The sequence below is a fragment of the Silene latifolia genome, chromosome 2 (assembly GCF_048544455.1).
Source record: "Silene latifolia isolate original U9 population chromosome 2, ASM4854445v1, whole genome shotgun sequence".
NCBI lineage: Eukaryota > Viridiplantae > Streptophyta > Magnoliopsida > Caryophyllales > Caryophyllaceae > Silene > Silene latifolia.
In genome coordinates this window covers 187,971,387-187,990,214 of record NC_133527.1, presented here as the reverse complement: position 1 = coordinate 187,990,214, position 18,828 = coordinate 187,971,387, and the positions used below count along the sequence as shown (strand labels likewise).

At 34.3% G+C, this 18,828-nt stretch overlaps 3 protein-coding genes across 10 annotated transcripts; all 3 read left to right on the top strand.

Moving 5' to 3' along the window:
* Positions 1-609: 609 nt before the first annotated feature.
* Positions 610-3,394, top strand: LOC141643885 (E3 ubiquitin protein ligase RIE1-like). 6 transcript variants are annotated; one of them, XM_074453245.1, is made up of 5 exons: positions 610-1,167; positions 1,721-1,834; positions 2,105-2,222; positions 2,315-2,458; positions 3,016-3,394. In XM_074453245.1, the coding sequence occupies exons 1-5, from the start codon at positions 728-730 to the stop codon at positions 3,031-3,033; spliced, it is 834 nt and encodes a 277-aa protein (XP_074309346.1). In that variant the 5' UTR covers positions 610-727; the 3' UTR covers positions 3,034-3,394. The 6 variants fall into 6 exon arrangements, with proteins under 6 accessions (XP_074309346.1, XP_074309344.1, XP_074309343.1 ...); XM_074453243.1 differs by having other exon boundaries at positions 628-1,167; positions 2,180-2,222; positions 3,036-3,394; XM_074453242.1 differs by having other exon boundaries at positions 628-1,167; positions 2,180-2,222; positions 2,309-2,458; positions 3,036-3,394.
* Positions 3,395-4,704: 1,310 nt separating this feature from the next.
* LOC141643886 (E3 ubiquitin protein ligase RIE1-like) lies at positions 4,705-10,481 on the top strand. Of its 3 annotated transcripts, none has more exons than XM_074453248.1 (5): positions 4,705-5,325; positions 6,626-6,745; positions 7,609-7,723; positions 7,808-7,972; positions 10,076-10,481. In XM_074453248.1, exons 1-5 carry the CDS (start codon positions 4,934-4,936, stop codon positions 10,229-10,231), a joined length of 948 nt encoding a protein of 315 aa, XP_074309349.1. In that variant the 5' UTR covers positions 4,705-4,933; the 3' UTR covers positions 10,232-10,481. The 3 variants fall into 3 exon arrangements, with proteins under 3 accessions (XP_074309349.1, XP_074309348.1, XP_074309347.1); XM_074453247.1 differs by having other exon boundaries at positions 7,805-7,972; XM_074453246.1 differs by having other exon boundaries at positions 4,709-5,325; positions 7,802-7,972.
* A 4,871-nt stretch (positions 10,482-15,352) lies between these two features.
* Positions 15,353-17,210, top strand: LOC141641800 (SUPPRESSOR OF GAMMA RESPONSE 1-like). The gene is made up of 3 exons (XM_074450447.1): positions 15,353-15,377; positions 16,530-16,694; positions 16,789-17,210. The coding sequence occupies exons 1-3, from the start codon at positions 15,353-15,355 to the stop codon at positions 17,208-17,210; spliced, it is 612 nt and encodes a 203-aa protein (XP_074306548.1).
* The last annotated feature ends 1,618 nt before the right edge of the window (positions 17,211-18,828 follow it).

The following is an 18,828-nucleotide window of genomic DNA, read 5'->3' as shown; positions in this document are numbered from 1 at the left end:
AGTATCTTTTTATTTTTGGGTCATTTAAGTTGGGTCATTTAATATATCGGATTAGGTCATATTGCTCCTCCAACATACCCTTTTAGAGCGAGTCATTACCTCGTTGGGTCATTTTAGGACAATTGATATACCGGGTTAAGTCATATCGCTCCTCCAGAATACCCTTTTAGGTCGAATCGTTAATGGTTGGGTCATTTCGGGTCAATTTATATACTAGGTGAGGTAGGGTTTGGGTCGCGCGTCGTTATCAAATTTATCTATTTTATCGCATTTTTTCATTTTTTATATTGTTAAGTTTATTTTTCGACCATTATTCAATTTAGTTACTTAGTTATTAAGTAAAACTTTTAAAACTAAAACACCAAAGCGTTTTTAGTTTTTACAATATTAAACTTAATAATTGTTTGGTCATCGATCTAATCAGATCAATATTGGGCAGTTTCATATCAATTCGGGTTGACATGTAATATTACAATTTCTGATAAAATGTTACATCATTTTAAGGGTAAAAAGTGACAACTTTTGTCATTGTTATATTCAATTAAAAAAAATGTGACATTTGATCCGTTTGATTTGAGACCAAAAAAAGGCATTAATACGGGTCATTGGATTCCCTAACATGGTGTAGTTTAGTTCAACAAATACCCTCCCGCCAAAAATAGCAAAAAAAATAAAAATAAAGCACTACTCCAAGACGATAGTGAAGTACTCAAAATTTAGCATTGCAATGGCGGTGATGTATACGACAATGGCGGTCATACTGGGCCGGTTGTTATGCAGTGTTCATCCATTAGGTCCGGTTAGGGAAAGGCTGACCCGTAATTTGGAGAAGTGGGTGTACTCTAAGATGTGGGTTACACTGGAGATTCTTCTTAACTTGATCGTCGTTGCGGTGTCGGTGTATTTTTTAGCTTGTACTGCGAGGGTGAAACCGAATGTTCCGGTTTGGGATATGGTTTTGGTGGGCGTGCCTGCGGTTCAGTGTGTAATTCATGTGGTTTTTGTTATGTTGGAGTATCTCCGTGTGTCGAGAAGGAGAAAGCTTGATTTGGAGGCGGACGCTAATGGTAATGGTAGTAGGGTTCTTGTTGTTAATGGGGGATGGAAGAGTAGGAGTACGAGAGACGTTGATTTTGCTTGTTCTGTTTATTATGGGGGACAGAGGAGGTGATGATTTTTAATCAATTTGATTTCATTTTTTAGGGTTTTTGTGATTTTTTATTTATGTATGTATGTGTGTGATTTTATTGTTGTGCAGGGAAGGGAAATTGAATTTGATCTTCTATGTATTATATGCATTGCATTGATAGTCACTTGTTAGGTCACACTTAAGACAACGTGTATGTGTATGGTTGGTTATTATTGTGAAACGGATGCGTTCTGTTGCTGTGCAATATTGCATTGCATTGATAGTTAGGTCTTACTTAGGACGCGCGTGTGTGTGGTTATTATTGTGGAACGGATGCGTTCTGTTGCATTGAAATAGTCGTTCCCGTCCCTTCTACAGAGAGAAGTTTTTTTAGGTTTGATTGGAAAGAGGGTCTGAATCACTGACTGTGACTGTTCTAAGCGCGATTCTTCAAGTCTAATCTGTAGAGGACATAAATCTTCTTGAACCCCATAACTAGTGGCTCTTATTAAAATGTTTCAGACTTCTTTTTTTTTTTTCCTGGATACTTTATTAATACTGTGGTGTTTTACTTGTGCGTTCGTGGATCAGCTTTGCTTATAGATGTGACTACTGGAACCTGATGGCGTCGCTTGTTTGGGTGATTTTTGTTTTGTGTTGGGTACCGTCTCCATCTCTTGACAAGCTACCTCCATGGCTGTTTAGGTATACTCTTCTTCATTTCAGACATGAATTGTGCTCACTGTTAAGGGTTACATCGCCATTGTTATCTTGTTGTGCTATTGCCTCCCCTATTTCTCTCTTTCTCTTTTTTCTTCCTTCTTATTTATTAGCAGCTCACCCCAAATTATTTTGTCTTCACGCTGTCGATGACCTTAGTCTAATCTGCAGCAGTTAACCAGAAAAAATGTTGTACTTTAGCTTACCATTTTGTTATTAGTCAGCTATAACAGATTTTAATGTGATTTTGTGCAGGTTGATTATAATCTATCAGATGTATGATATTACAATTGTCATGCTCTATCTAATAGGGATCGTCGTATGTTTCAGTTTGTCATGCAAGTTTGCAATGAAGCAGAATGTTGCTGGACAAGTATGAGACTTATTGCTTCAATAGTTGGAACTAAATGTGTAGCTTCTGTGAACTGTTTACATATTGGCTATGTTTTTTGATGCTAGAAGCAGGAGGGTGTCTCAGAAGCAGACCTCGGTGTGCTCCCAAAATGCAGACTTAATACGTCAAGTAACGAGGAAGAGGAAAAGCCCAGTGTTGACGCTGGAGTAATAGTGCCTTTGGATACTGGTAGTGGTGACTCCGCAACTGATGCAGTAAGTGCTTTCTTTATATTCTTTTTTTGATGATGTAACTTTTCGTTGTGAAAATACACCGTCTGACATGATCGTACAATTTCTTGCTACATCAGACATTTTCATTATCATATATATAACTTAAGGGGTTACGGATAGAAATAAATTACGTAAAATTATATGTATAGACACTCAGTAGACAGAACACACCTTTATGGTTCACATGAGGCCACACATTCAAAGGTGCATACAACCTCGACATAAATGATACAGCACGGTGCCTCACTTAGAGGTGCGAACCTAATTTTAGAGTTGGCAGCTGCACGAAGTCAATGGGTCTGAACTCTGAAGCATAGGTAGCATGTGTCTGTCTGGTTTAGCACACTAGTATGGTGTTCAAGTTCTGCAGTCTCTGTCACTGGTAGAGGTTCAGGAATCAGGATTCAAATTAATGCATGTAATTCATCGGCATACATTATTTCATCTTTTCTTGAGTCAGGCCTCAGGCGTGTATTGAGCTTGTTGTTGCGGGTTTATGCCCGACTTTGTGCTGGTTTCGATTGCCAATACTGACTGAGAATTTTTCTTTTTATTGAAGGAATGCTGTTGTATCTGCCTTTGTTCCAATGATGACGGAATAGATCTTCGTGCTTTATCATGCAACCATCGTTTTCATGCAACATGCATTGAGAAGTGGCTCAAAATCAATGCAACATGCCCCGTTTGCAACCACAACATTCTCAAAGGGAGCGGCGTATGAGTTTGAACATGCTAGCAACGCGTTGTTTACTGTTTGATGACTAGCTTCTTTTCCGGTGTTAGGAGGAATCAGTCTTCGATTTCATGGTAGAAATGGTAAATAAAGGAAACAAAAACAATAGCTATTGGCGTGCCTAGTAAATTTTCATCGTAGTTATGCTGTATGCATATCCTGAACATTGATCTATGTAATTAAAAGTTTGAAACTTCTTTTTTCCTTTTCTTTTTTTCTGGTCGAGAATTTCTCGCAAAAAATTGTTTTACGGTCATAATCAGAGATAAAGTTGATCGGAACGAGATGGTGGTTGGGAATTAGGATGATTTGAAATGGGGTTTATTGGCCGTGTCAAGGCATAACGGTCGATGTCAACTGAAGTAGAAATATTGACATAGAAGGTGGCGGCGGCGTTTGGCAAGTCATGGAAGGCGAAAATTTGAGATGGCGGAAGTTGAGCTCAAATATAATCGTTGGTGTCGACGCAGGGTGGATGGGGTGGAGGCAGTGGCGGATTTAAGAGGGGCTAGCAGAGCCGCTCGCTCCCGTTGGGCATTTAAAATTTCGAATTTTTTAATTAAGATTTTCGGTTTTTTCCGAGATTTACTTAACGACATTATCAGTTCGCTCTCGCTAGGCCTCCTCCCCCCCCCCCCCGCCGGAATCCTGATTCCGCTACCGTGGAGGGTTTTACACACGTGTTTTTGTGGTGAAGTATAATTTCATCCCAAGGGTTGAGACTCGAGAGTTAAGGATGTACAATGTAGTTTCAAATGATATTGTTGTAATCAAATCAACGTGATACCTTAAAATGGCTTAGTAAACAAAACTAGTAATGAGTCGATATTAAAATATAGATATGTAAATTAGCAACACTTTATACTAACCTTGATTCTCATATAAGGGTGAACATAATGTTTGAGACCACGGCGAAAATGTAAATTATGTGGACCAAAAATTGAACACGCGTTTCGATGTTGGACTAAATCGAACCAACAATATTTGGTCTGGTCCGGTCTTAGACCATATAGACCGAAAATTATTAATTGTCAATAATTTATACTTCACAATAACTAAATTTAAGCTCCGCTAAATCGAATCTATCAAATTATGAAACTGTTATTTAATTTAAATATTACGGTAATATTGAGTTTACAATGTCTTCTAAAATAAATTACTAAATTGCTTCACAAAATTATAAGATTTGAGTCATTAAAAACGCCAAATTCCATTTATTTACTCTCGACCTAAATTCACTAGCCTCAGACTAGACAAATCCAAAGACCGAAACTACAAGATTAAGATCTAGGATCGAACTTAAAAGAATTCGATATGGCTCTAGTCCATACTAAATTGTCTGGTCAAATTCTTTTTCTATTCCAACTCTAAACTTTGTTTTCAACCTTATTTCAACCAATTTTCTCTCTTAAAAGTTAAGACAGATAAATATCCGTCTAAATTATCAATTAAATTTGCTCGAGTGCTCTACTATAGAGTAGAAAAGATATTTCATTGTCCCTACCCCCTTGACCTCTCTTTTTTACTTCTTCAGCAATACTTTATCCGTCTCAAGTTTAAAACCGATAATTTTCACACAATCCACATTTCAATTTTGAGCTAACTAAACGATCAATTAGACTCCAATACAAATACGCAACTCCCGCCAAAATTAGCATAAATAGTACTGTACTTCGACTATACTACCATTATTTCACATTGAAGCTTATACATTAACAGCAACAATGGTGATGATGTATACGATACCATCGATCATATTGACCAATATGCTATGCAGTGTGGGTCGATTAGTGCCGGCTAGGGCAAGGATGGTCCATGATGTGGAGAACCGGGTTTACTCGAAGAACTGGGTCACTCTCGACATTCTCGTCAATTTGGTAATCGCTGCGGTCTCGGCGGTGGTTTTGGTTTGTACAGCGGCGGAAAAACCGAATGTTCCGGTTAGGGTTTGGTTGAGCGGGTACTTGGTTCAGTGTTTGATTCATGTTGTTTTGGTTTGGTCTGAGTATCGCCGCCTGGCGAGGAGGCGAGAGGTTGATTTGGAAGCGGCTGGTGATGGTAATGTTCACGATGATGATGGTAATGCTGTTGTTGTTTTCTTCTGGACTCGAGCGAGGTGAGGATTGTTAATTAACTTGATTTGATTTCGTTTCGTTTCGATTTTAGGGTTTTTGCGTTTGTTGTTGTTTGCCAGTAATGGTAGTGTTGGTGATGATGATATTACTGCTGTTTTCATTGTTAATCAACTTGATTTGATTTGGTTTCGATTTTAGGGTTTTTGTGTTTGTTGTTAATTGTTATGTATGTGTGTGATTTAATTGTTGTGCGCTCCCTATGCCCCGGTCAATAGTTTACAATTGCCAGACGGCGATATTCAGACATGACCTTCAAATTCATACACAAATAGGTAGTACTCCCCTGTCCCGGTCAATTGTTGTCTTTTTGTCTTGGCACAAAGACCAAGGAAAGAGGAGGGGGCCAATTACTAAATGACAAGTGGACCAAATTGAGTGTGAATGATCAAATTGCTCTTCAAATTCATTCTTAAAATAGAAAGGACAACAAATGACTGAGACACTCAAAAATGAAATAGGACAACAAATGAGCGGAACAGAGGGAGTATGTTAAATCACTACACATAAGTTCAAGTTTAATCAATTAGGATTCGGGTCCATTTCCTATCAAGGGTCAAGATTTCATCTCACGGCGATCGAACAGTCTATGTTTTCAATCGATAAATAAAGGAAAAATAAAATGAAAAGAGAGGTGTAATATTATATTGTAATGGAGAGAAGGAAATGGAGAGGATCTTTGCTAAGTTTAATGGGGCAGCAAGCCACTGCCAATCCATTGAGACTTGACCTACTTAAATTGTTGCCCCTCATATGAATATCATGTGTGATTGTGGAATTAAGCAAAGAAATATTGTCAACCAAGTGCAAAATGCATTCTGGTCCACCTAATTTCCTAAACGTCTGCAGACGTACTGTAAATAGTATGGTTGAGGAAATGTGTCAAGCACTAGGGGTTCATGTAGTAATTGAGTTTCCTTACTCCAATCATAGTCAAGTTGACAATCCATAGCTTCATTCACTTCATTGGCCAATTGATAATTTTGCTTGTAGCCTCTAACTTCAGCTTGTACGACACAACAATTAGACACTAAGTTATTGCAGTCAATGTCATTTTCATTGAATGTTACCTGATCTTGGTTGGAGCTCCAAATTGGTTCGAACAAGTTGAAGATTTAAGAACTGTGCATGGTATTATTGTGGAACAGATGCGTTTTGTGGGTAAATGGGGATGATTTGGTTGTCATAATACTTTGTTTGTTTTTTGGTCTGTTACATTTTTTTTTCCTTGATACAGTTGATACTTTATTAATACTGTGTTTTACTTGCGCGTTCATGAATCAGCTTTGCTTATAGATATGATACCTTGAACATGATGGCGTCGTTTGTTTGGGGGAATGTTGGCCTCTATTGGATACAGTCTGGTGGCAAGCTACTTTTGCAAAATGCTCCTCGGCTGTATAGGTATGCTCTACTTAGTTTACCTCTCTTATTCCTTAAAATCTTTTATCATTATACTGTCTTATTTGTAATGTGTGTTACCCTTTGGTTTTCCTTTATGAATATTATCTCTCATCTGTCAGAAGTACGGAATACTCCATACAAATCTTTATCATCATATTCCATGCATTCCCTATGTGCCAACCTACCATGCTGTTCACATAGCATAACCCAGCACCGTGTTGCCTTTTTCTTGCAATGCCAGATTGGTTAGTTGGAGGTTTATTGAGCGGAGCAGCTTAAGTACACGTTGATTGTAGTCAGAGAGACATGTGGTTGTGTCCGTGTTCATGAATGTTTCGCGGTGTTTATGGGACGTGGTAAAAGTGTAGGAGCATTACCATGAAATTTTCTTGGATTGTGAGGGACTGAGGGGTGCTGGTTTCATTCTGGTGCATAATCTATTATTCATTGAAGTACATTAAGGATTGCATTGCTTATATAGCATCTTTATGGGATCATACAAAACGTGCTTCCAATTTTCCAATGTTTCTACTGGACTCTCACATTGTTACTATGGAGGACTCTACTATTGCTTTGTACTTCCAATCACTTCTTTCAGGAGAACGTCAGCATCTGTTATATGAATTTTTAGATACACCTTCTCTTTTGTTTTCTTACTAGCTTGGTGATGGTTCTAAGTTAGGGCCACCTCACCATACATGCTTCATTGCTTCTTCATATGTGTAGTGTTACTTGACAGTCAGAAATTTTGCAGCAGCTAACTAGAAAATACTTGTGCTTTAGCTTACATTTTTGTTATTTAAGCTATGATTGTAGTACCTTTATTAGTCAGCTATAACAGATTTTAATGTGAATTTGTGCAGGTTGACTGTGGTCTATCAGACATATGATGTTATCTTTGTCATGTTCTTTGTAGCAGGGGTCGTCGTATGTTGCAGTTTATCATGCATCTTTGGACTTCGGCCTGTTGCTAGACAAGTACGAGCCTATATTCTTGAACTAAATGTGTAGCTTGTGATAAACTCTTTACATACTGGTTATATTTTTTGATGCTAGAAGCAGGAGGGTGCCTCAGAAGCAGACCTCAGTGTGCTCCCAAAATACACATTTCATATGTCAAGTAATGCGGAAAAGCCAAGTGATGGCACTCGAGTGATGGTATTGGTGCCTATGGATACCAATAGGGGAGACTTGGCAACTGAACGTGATCTTTTACCTGAGGATGCTGTAAGTGCTTTCTTGATATTCTTTTTTCGAAGTTGTAACTTTTCCTTGTGAAAATACTGTTGGGGAAACAAGAGTCTGCTTTTTTGAACAAGTACTATTAGAGATGAGTTCTCAACTCAGGTTTTATAGGGTTGATGTAACAGATCGACTTGCAATTGTTGTTATACATCCCAATTACATAGTAAGTACCCTAGTGAGCCTTGTTCAAAACTAAAACGGTTTTATTTGGACCATGGGAGTAAGTAATATCTCATCTTACTCTTCAGACTAGGGCTTAGTTTCTTGATATGAGACATTTTTCATTATCACATATTTTAGGGGGTTACAGTTAGAAATACATTGCATAAAATCGTATGGTTAGACACTCATTTGACAGACCACACCTTTAGGTGCACATGAGGCCACACATGCAAAGGTGCATTCAACCTCGCCATCTATGATGGAGCACAGTGGCACACTTTTAGTGTGAACTTCTAATTTTAGAATTAGCAGCAGCATGAAGTCAATGGGTCTGAAGGTCAGGTAGCATGTCTCTGTCTGGTTTAGCACACTAGTATGATGTTCAAGAGTTCAAGTATTTGCCCTCTCTGTAACTGGTAAAGGGTCAGGATTCAACTTAATGCATGTAAATTCATTTGCGTTCATAATTTCAATTGATCAATTGGTCCCATGCCTCAACAATGATCCACTTGGGGTATTTGGGAAGATTCACTGAAGGTGCATTGGTCGACTTTATTGATTGGCAATTTGAATGGAATTTTTGGTAATCAAATTTAACCCAATAGTGATGATAGGTCGTTTTCCCCTGCTAATAGTCTGATAGCAGTTTTTAGTGAGGAAAAAAAATTTTATGCGTAAAAATTAAGTTGTCCTAGGTTTTTATTCCTGCCACAATACCAACTTGTAAATTTGTAGTAGCTTTGAAGGTTACAACGAGCACATTTTGAGTTTGTATGTGCCACATTCTGGCCAAGACTGTCTGAAACCGTTATTAAATATCGTTGTGCAAACGAATATTGGACCACATACTGCTAGATGGTGAGTAAAGATGTACAACATATAAACCCTTTTTTGTGCTAGATTGATTGATTTCGTGAAACCCAGGACTGGGCGTTGATCTTGGCTGTCCTCTACAATGTTTGATCTTGGCTGCTGTTGGCTTGTTTGACAATATAGCATTGAATGTCTTTATTTGGATAAAGTAAACATAAAGCCTTTAGGAACGATATTGGGTTTGAAAACGTTTCGAACAATTGAAGAAACTGAAGATTATCAGTTGATTTTTTTACTTTTAGTTTTCATGTTGTATAGTTCATTGAATGTCTAAATCTGCTTTACTCGTAACTTCCAATTTTCATGTTTACAGACTACAGTTGACCCCGTTTGACAGGCTACATTAATGCAAAACCTTTCGACTTTGTGTTTTTGTGTGCATTACGATTGCCAATCTATTGATACGAGTTGGCTACGGGCCAATGAAGGAACGAGTTCGTTGAAAGTCGGAAATCAGTTTAATTATTCTCGAGAATGATTAAATGTATTTCGAGCTTTCGTTAAACGAGTGAGCTTCATTGGAAGCTAATAAAGGGATTGATTATTCTATTTAGTTCACTAGCTTTATGGTATTTTATGTAGGATTTAATTGCTATAATTAGAAGCCTTAATTAGCTAGTTTATTATCATAATTAGGGAGATGTGAAGAGGCTTAAACGACTGTGTTGCTAGGCTATTTATAGCCATGGATTATTTGTATTTTAGACAGACAAGAATTTTATAAAGAAAATCGACTTTTGTTTGTGTTAAACAAATTTCATCGGGTTGTTGCGATAACTCAAAAATAGTGGTTATTTAGGACGCGTTTCCTATCTATCGCTCGATTGGAACCAATAGGTCTTGGTTAGCCAATCCCGTTCATCGAATTATAGGTCTAATTCGGTGTCTGCTTATCCTTGCTACTCTTTGTTTGCGTATTTTACGATAATGGAACCTCAAGTTCATAAAACGAACAGTCACTCCGACTGTTTCAGCCAAACAAATCCGCTTCCGCATTTCATTTCGCATCATCTATATACTGACGGACTGTTTTTATCTTTTTTATTCAAGGAATGCTGTATCTGCTTCGGTTCATATGAGGACGGAATAGAGCTCCATGTTTTACCATGCAACCATCATTTTCATTCAACATGCATTGAGAAGTGGCTCAAAATCAATGCAATATGCCCCGTTTGCAACTACAACATTCTCACAGGGAGCGTATGAGTTTGAACATGCTAGTAACGCGTTGTTTACTGTTTGATGACTAACTTCTTTTCTGGTGTTGAGAATCAGAGTCTTTGGTTTCATTGTAGATATGGTAATTGAAGAAAACAAAAACAATAGCCTATCGGCATGCCAAGTAAATTTTCATATTAGTTACGAGATGTAAGTATAAATGTCCTGAACGTTCGTTTATGTAAAGAAAAGTTTGATAATGGCAATTTCAAACTAGTATGATCTCCTTGTTGAGAGCTCCGATCAAGAATGTCAGAGGACCACCAGGTATCTACGTATTCTATAGCATCAGTACTATGCCTTAAATTCAAGACCACTGAACCAACATTTTTCTTGTAGCTTTCCTCTTCAACTTTGATCTCCTTTTGCATCGTTGTTAGTCTCCCTTCCCGATTCACCGACTCAATAATCCTCTGAAAAATTTGGTCAGCCTACAAGGAAAACCATACGAGGGATAAGTAAGCAGATGAGTAAAGTGAGTCAACCGCTCATTAATTAATTAATTAATTAGTTTTGGAACCCGTGAAAATCACGGAATAGTTAATAATTTATTGTTTTAATCAGCTTAAAGATTATGGACTATGAATGTTTATCTTCCAACAAAATAAAATAAAATCTCAAAGGTGTCCACGATAAACAAGTAGAGATATTGTGATAACACAAGAGATGATAATCATATCTAGACAAAAATATGGCAATGTGTATAGGTAGTATAAATGAGGAGGAAAGCCACAAATTTATCATTTAAGAAAAAAGTTAGATGTTAAATTAGTAGAATGTATTAATTATTAATAGGTATAAAGATGAGAGGAAACTGAAAAGTTTATTACATTTACATTCTTTTGTCACATTAAAATTTGTCATTTTAGGTACCATTTAATTAAATTGTATAGATTTATTTATAGATGAGTGAATGAAATCAATGCCATGTAACTATAAATTGATAATTCACGTCACATTAAAATTTCCATGTTATATTTAATTAAATTTGTCATTTTAAGTACCTCTTTAATTAGATTGTATAGATTATAGATGGGGTTTTAGGGCCGCCGCATGAAACTTCATAGTGAAAACAGTTACATATTCAACTAATAAAAAGTTGCTTAAGCTAACGGTTGTTTTGATATGTGAGTATGTATCATCCTCCTGGAATTTGAAAACACAAAAATAAGATTCTAATTAATTCAATATACAATAAAGAAAAAGGTAAAAAAATATTCTACTTATCTAAATTTTACATACCAATTCTTAGAATAAAATGGAAATTTTGATTGTTATGTAATGGTGAGGGGAAAGCAAAAAGATCATCATTAAATAAAAGTAATAAAGTTAAATAAATAGGGTAAATTGATGACTAAAGTTATGAGAGGGAGATAAAAGTTTTGAATCAATTTTTTTTAATTTATTTTGTATGTTTGAGACTTTATATTTTTTAAATATTTTTACTAATAAGCATGTGACACATCATAATAAAAAATGAATTCTTTTTATGACACATGGTTTAGTGAGATGACTTAGTGAAATATTTAGTCTTGCCCTTTTATAATATTGTACTTTACATACCAATTTTTTTTTTTTTTTTTAGGGGAAAAGAAAAAAAATACATACCAATTTCTTGAATAACATGGAAATTATGATTATTGTTATATGATGCTGAGGGAAAAGCAAAAAGATCAACATTAAGAAGATAATAAAGTTAAATAATTAGGGTAAATTGATAACCAAAGTTATGGGAGGGACATAAAAAGTTTGCATCAATTTACTGTTTTTTTTTCTTTTTGTGTTTGCAACTTATATTTTTTAATTTTTTTTAAAAATTTATGAATGAGATGAAATATAAGGTTATGTTTGTCATGTTGAACTCAAAGCTGATAAGAATAGAAACTATACATATATGAAAATTAAAGAGTTAAACAAATTAAAAAAATGAAAAAATAAAACAATAGGCGAAAGTAGTAACTTACAGCATAACAATAAAGCGTTCACATCAAAGAAGATCATGATATTGAATCCTATAAAACACAATAAAATAAAGAGGTTAGACTTAATTTACTAATAGAAATATTAAAAAAAAAACCATAAAAAATACTCAATCCTATTCAGCATATAGTTCCCGTTCTCTAATATATGTGAGGAGTATTGTAATGAAAGGGAAAGTATAGGTTGAATAGGAGGGACTGAGGGAGTAATCAATAACAAGATTATATACAAAAGATATGTAATTCACAAATACTATCCTACAACTAGTTGTATAATAGCTATGTACAACCGAGTCAAAGTTATCGAACCCTCACACAAAGTTGTTGAGTTATTTTAAAAGTTATTGAGCTATTTTACGAACTTATTGAGCTTAATAATTATTCTGTTAAGCTCAACAACTTTGTAACATAACTCGATAATTTTGTTAATAGAGCTCGACAACTTTGTAACAAAGCTCCACAACACTAAATAAGTTGTATATACAACCGGTTGTATAATACATTAACTGTATGTAATTTCACTTAAAGAGATAAAGTATTTATATATAAAAAAAATGCTATAACATTCATTAAGATTAAGAATTCAAGAGTAAGATGAAAGGTTGAAATTAGGTTACGAACTTACAATGAATGGGAGAAGGGGAAAAACAAAAGTTGAGTAAATGCATAATAAAACATCTTGAATGTGTTATTATTATTATTAGAACTTAATTAGACATGAAATATTATAGCATATTATGATGTTTTTGAGAGTTGTCGCATGGCAATTAAATAGTACTCAAGTTAGTCTTTTAATGATATTTTATAGATGATTTAGCTAGTCATTTAACTGTATTGTATAGATAGAAATATATTTCAACGCGGACATCGGCAATCCAAAGACATTTTGGCAAAAAAATTGGGGAAGATGATATTTTGAAAATGGTATATGTAGTTGATTCATATGCGGGTGGAGTAGAAGAACAGAGATTACTAATCCGATTTTGGTTTTTTTTAAAGAAGGAAAAAAAGAGTGGATTAAAAAATATTTTATTGCTAGGTGGCTTTTAGTCGATGTCTACGTGACATTTATAATCCTAGGTGGCTTTTAGTCGATGTCTACGTGACATTTAATAGCTGTTTCAAGTAGACTTTTAATAAAATTTTATAGATTAGAGTGACATGCGGATTAAGATGTGGCATTGCAAATGCATACGTGGCATTGTTTGCGTGGCCTTTTGAGGGTTGCCTTTTAATAAGATTTTATAGATAGATCAATTAACAACATACCAAATTAATTAATTAACGAGGATAATACGTAATAAATAATCTATACAATAATATAAAAAGCCTAACCTAAAGTACAAAATTAATCCACGTGGCTAATAATAATAATTCACATTCTATTTTATCAAGTTTAGTTTTTATAATAATTCACATTCTATTTTATCATTTGTCATGTTTCCAAACAATTCGTATTTATACAGGTATTATTAACCAAAAGAGAGAACTTATACAAGACCCGTAATTTTTTTATGGGTTTTAAAACTAGTTTGTATAATAAAAAGGCATGACAAACCATAAAATTACATCATTTCCCTTTTGAAAGAATTTTAGCAAGCCACGTCATTATGTATATTTTTTTTCAAAAAAAAAGAGAAAATATTGAAAGAATTTGCAGAATTGCAGCATTAAAGACAATCATTAAAATTTGGCTTCTCATTATAAAAAGAAATACATCAAAATAAATACTACATAAATTTTAGGTTTTTATTTTAGTATAAATTTTACTAACAAAATCATCATTTATGTCTTTCGTGTTTATAATTCTCACTATGTTTTTTCATTACTCATCTATAATAGGTGGATCAACAACTCTTTTATAGGACCGTCCTATAGCATAGGACGGGCCTAATAAGAAGAGTTAGCCCATCATTTAAAACAAAAAGGAAAACAAAGATAAAACATTTAATTAATAAAATTTCGACTTGCAGTTAACAAGAGAAACATGCAGCAGTTAACTCACAATTTACACGTGAAAAGAGTATTAGGAGAGAGATGGAATCTTGTCACTTGCCAACTGAATAAGAAATATATGGTCAATATGATGTACTCTTATACATATTAAGTTTAAGACATTTTGGTATCAAATTATACCATTAAGTTCTGAAGATGTAATCAGAAGTTATTATGTTAAATTAATAATGTTTAAAATCAAAATAGTATTATGTTTTAATTTAATTGTAATTTTATTAACTTGATAGTTTATACTTTATACTATTAAACCTCTTGTTAGTTGTTAGGAATTAGCATTTTCAATTTTAAAAATTAAATTGTCAATTATCATTATTGTATTTTCATCTTAGAACCTCGAGTTTTCAAATAGAAATAGGTGTAGAGTTTTGTCTCTTAGTTAAAAGTATGAGTTTTCAATTTAAAACATTGTGAATCCAAAATCATCTTTGATTTATGAGCTTCAAAATTCCACACATCTTAATACAAAAATATCCATATTTTTATCTTAAAATTATAAGTTTTTAAGGTAAAACACAAATTTTCAGATTAAAAATCTTAAAATTAGGGTTTTATGTAAAAACCACTTGCTTTAAACTTAAGACCCAATGAATTCAAACTTGTAGCTTCACTTCTTAACTAAACATACCAAACTTCAGAGATTACGGAGCATAATTGGTAACAAAATTGACGATAGAACAAGAACTATTTTGTAGCCAATGTGGGACTTGAACCCACACCTTTTAGATTGTACATGCTCTTCCATTTGAGCTAATTGGCTATAACAATGGTATAACATAAAACTCTTGAGTATTTTAATAAAAATCCGAGTATTTAATTTAAAATTCCATGAAATGAGTACATTAGCAGTCTCAATTTTGAACATAAATATATATAGGAAAAAAACAAATTTCGCATTTATAATAAAGGGTCTTAGTTTACACATTATCAGATTAAATTCAACATGGTAATCGTATAAATTAGAGTTTATATTTAATTAAGAATACAAACAATTATAAATTACTGTAAATTGTAACAAATTAAACTAATGACAGACAAACCTTTTGGGACCTTCGGCGATATTTCCTTTCACGACACAATCTTCATTAAAAAAAATCAAAATGGAAAAACAAGAGACATGGAGAAAGCAGCACAAAGAAGAAGTAAGAGAAAAAGAGCACCATACTACTTTATTCTAAATAACCAACTTTTCTTTAAGAAATGGGCTTTAAGAGTTAATGGATCCGTGTCCTTTGGAATAATTAGTATAGGTGGATAGCATTATAACATAAATCAACCATGTTCTTTCAAAACAATATTAATCATTCAACCTAGATTGAATCATCGTTCGCAAATAAAAATATAGAAATTTTTATTTTGAAAAATTTTCTTTTAGATTGAATTAATTACGTAACTAACTCTTTTTAATGAAAAATAATAAGAGGTACACAAATTACCAATACGGACAGAATAAAAAAAAGGAAAAAACAAAATCAAAGATAACAACAACACCACCAATAACAATAATCGTAGAAATACTAACAAACGTAACAATACTCGTGGCAAAACACCAATAATCCGTGGCAAAGTTTAGTAATTATTAAAAACGCTATATATACATAACATAAACATACTTTGACGATATATTATGACGATATACGTATTAATTATTAAAAACGCTTTTCTTACGAGGTCTTTTGTCCCCAAGACCCGGTGTGATCGTCAAGCAGGGTTTTCATAACACTACCAATGTGACAACATAACCAGTCCTGTGAATTTCACGGGTAATTGGTGAGTAGATGTTTTGGTCGTCATTTCTACTATTAAAAACAATTTATAATAATCCCAAATTAAGTAGTATATAATAGGGGTGTCGGTCTCAAGGATGATGGGGGCTAGCACTATGATTTGGTTAAGTCTAAGTTTAGTCTAGTAAGATGGGGATTGGTTTAATACTAACAACTAAATTTAAACTAAAGAAAGTGGTTAACTAGATTGGTAAACGATTGATTTAAGAACCAGTGTACTCGGGTTCCTCTAAGCAAGGTTGGTCAATCAATGGGTGTCAAAAGGTTTGTTTAGTTTGAAATTTTATGGTATATGCTCAGCGTCGGATTTTTGCGCAGGAATTATATTATGCTTGGCTATATTATCTGGAAATTTATAAAATAATCGATGGTTCCTCCAATTTTTTGAGATCCCGCTGTTTATTAATTATTGTGAAATTTTATAGGGCGTAATTTCGGAATTATAATTGTGTTTTGTAATTTTATCGAGCTGAATACTTATGTTTATTTGAAGTTATGTTTTTTCAGCTTATCAACAACTTCAGTGGACTAAATTTTGTATACCCACCGATGTCGAGATTCTGAATCATCTAAGAAACAAATGCGGTTTTGGTACTCCGCATGTATTTATGAATTACTTTGTCCCAACTCTTGACGAAGGGTCTTCCGCCATGTACCCGAATGATCTTCCGGGTAAGATGAACAAGTAGACCGATACGATTACATCGGGTGTATCATGAACAATAACTCATATTCCAAACTTAATTTTTTTTTTGTTTGTTAACAGAAATCCAGGAGGGAGGGAGTTACTATTTTCATAAGATTGTCAAGGCAGATAGCAGTGGGGAGAATAAGAGGAAGAGGAATCAACTTCAATGGCGCCAAAGTGGGCCGCCCATAAAGATTTCTCATAATGGTCTTGAAATCGGTATGAAATTAATTTCGGTGTTGTACGAAGGCAATAAGATTAATTTTCATTGGGTTCGACACGAGTATTTCCTTACTAGGGAGGATCAAAAAGTCGGAGATTACGTCTTATGGAAGGTCTTTTTTCCAACAAAGAAAAATGTTCGGCCAAACCTAAACCCTTCTTCTCCACAACCTCATATTTATAATCCCACCTTCGCTCCCTCCGCTGAACCACCTATCTCTAATCCCTCTTCCGATTTTGTTGATTTCGGGAAGGTTGGTGGGATCTCGGGATATTGATCCCGGTTGAATGAAGTTATAAGGGTGGTTGTGAAAACTTTGTTCTTGTTAATAGTAATATTAGTTTTAAATAGCTCAAGAGTGAAATATATGAGTCTTTAGAGGTAGATAAAACAAAATTTGAGCTTAATATCAAAATGAAATTCCCAAGTGTAAGAGTTTACAAAGTTGTATCCTTGAGCAATGATCTTAGTTTGAAAGCTTTGTGGGCAATTGTGTGTCAATCAAAAGCCGCATCGATGAATTTGTTTATCGAGTTGATGCCTCTTGAACAAGATCTTGAAATTACTCAAACAACTCTACAACCCTTTAATTTGTCATTCTGATAGGCTATCGTACACCTATGTAAAGATAATTACCCTAGACACAAATTAATGTAGTAATAGGGGTCGAACACAAGAAGACGAGAATTGCGTTTATGAAATGTTATGAAAAGATTCTTATCAAGGTTGATTACGTTTTGTTTGGTTTGTTGGTTGGTTTGATGATTAATAATTATAAAGATGTAAACTATATGATAAAGGGAGTCTAGGGGAGTCGGGTCACACATGCAAAGGTAAATATATGTTCATGTTAAACTCGATAATAATAACATTGTCAATTGTTTAGGCTTAGAGACATCCACCTTACGATATTAGTGTCAACCATAGACCCGGGTCTTAGAGAAACTCTCGTTTATGACTAGGTCGTCCTACTACACATGCTTAGTCTAATTCGATTCCATGCCTCTCGACTTATAGAACGAATTAACAAACTTAATCAATGAATAAGGCCTTTAAACAAAGATTAAACGTTGAGGTGCAAACATGTGATAGAAATAATTAGACAATATTATATCAACCTAATTTATCATTTTACATATTTGATTTTGCATGGCTTCCCTAGCCCCTAAACTAAGGAATTTAGCTACTCATGACGAAATGTAAACTATAAACTTTGTTATAAGAAATGATAGACATGCTAATGGAAATGATATAAACTAAATGGTAAAGCATATAATGTAATAATAAGCTATGTGATATAAAAAGTACTAATGATACTCTATGTGATAACTAAAGTAGAAATGTAAACTAATAGACTAGAATTAGAATTACCGTAATGGAAATGAACTTGCAAAGAACAATAAAGAGAACCAAATGCTTGAATAACTTAGAACCAAATGTTTAACAATCAAACGCTTAACAATATTGAAACTAAAGATGAAAACTAATGAGAGATTTTTGCTTAAGGCTAATATAGAGTATGAAGACGTGAGAAAGAGATATCCCTAATGACGGATTAAGGCCCCTATTTATAAGAAAATAGGGGCATGACGTAAGAATCCAAGAGGGGGTCAACCCCGATCGGGGTTGCCAACCCCGATCGGGGTCGTGGTTACCCGGCTATTTTGGCTTAATTCCTCGATTAAATGTTGAGGGAATCCAATGTTCGTGATAAATGTCTCTTAATGCACCCGGATAAATGCTTAATCTATCAACTTAAGAGCTTCCAAAGAGTATCCTAAGCTTGATATTTTCCACATGAATTTGAACTTCTCATTGGGCTCTTTATAGGATCATTTTGCATTGTATCATACACTCTTGCTTGGGCTTGGAAACACACCTTCCATTGTCATACT

Coding starts and splice junctions, on each gene's coding strand:
- LOC141643885 (XM_074453240.1), top strand. CDS start 728: ATGGCGGTGATGTATACGACAATGGCGGTCATACTGGGCCGGTTGTTA. Junction 1,168..1,720: donor TATTATGGGGGACAGAGGAG/GTGATGATTTTT, acceptor TTCGTGGATCAG/CTTTGCTTATAGATGTGACT. Junction 2,223..2,308: donor AGCAGAATGTTGCTGGACAA/GTATGAGACTTA, acceptor TTTTGATGCTAG/AAGCAGGAGGGTGTCTCAGA.
- LOC141643886 (XM_074453246.1), top strand. CDS start 4,934: ATGGTGATGATGTATACGATACCATCGATCATATTGACCAATATGCTA. Junction 5,326..6,625: donor TTCTTCTGGACTCGAGCGAG/GTGAGGATTGTT, acceptor TTCATGAATCAG/CTTTGCTTATAGATATGATA. Junction 6,746..7,608: donor AATGCTCCTCGGCTGTATAG/GTATGCTCTACT, acceptor GAATTTGTGCAG/GTTGACTGTGGTCTATCAGA.
- LOC141641800 (XM_074450447.1), top strand. CDS start 15,353: ATGGAGAAAGCAGCACAAAGAAGAA. Junction 15,378..16,529: donor GAAAGCAGCACAAAGAAGAA/GTAAGAGAAAAA, acceptor ATGTTTTTTCAG/CTTATCAACAACTTCAGTGG. Junction 16,695..16,788: donor GTACCCGAATGATCTTCCGG/GTAAGATGAACA, acceptor GTTTGTTAACAG/AAATCCAGGAGGGAGGGAGT.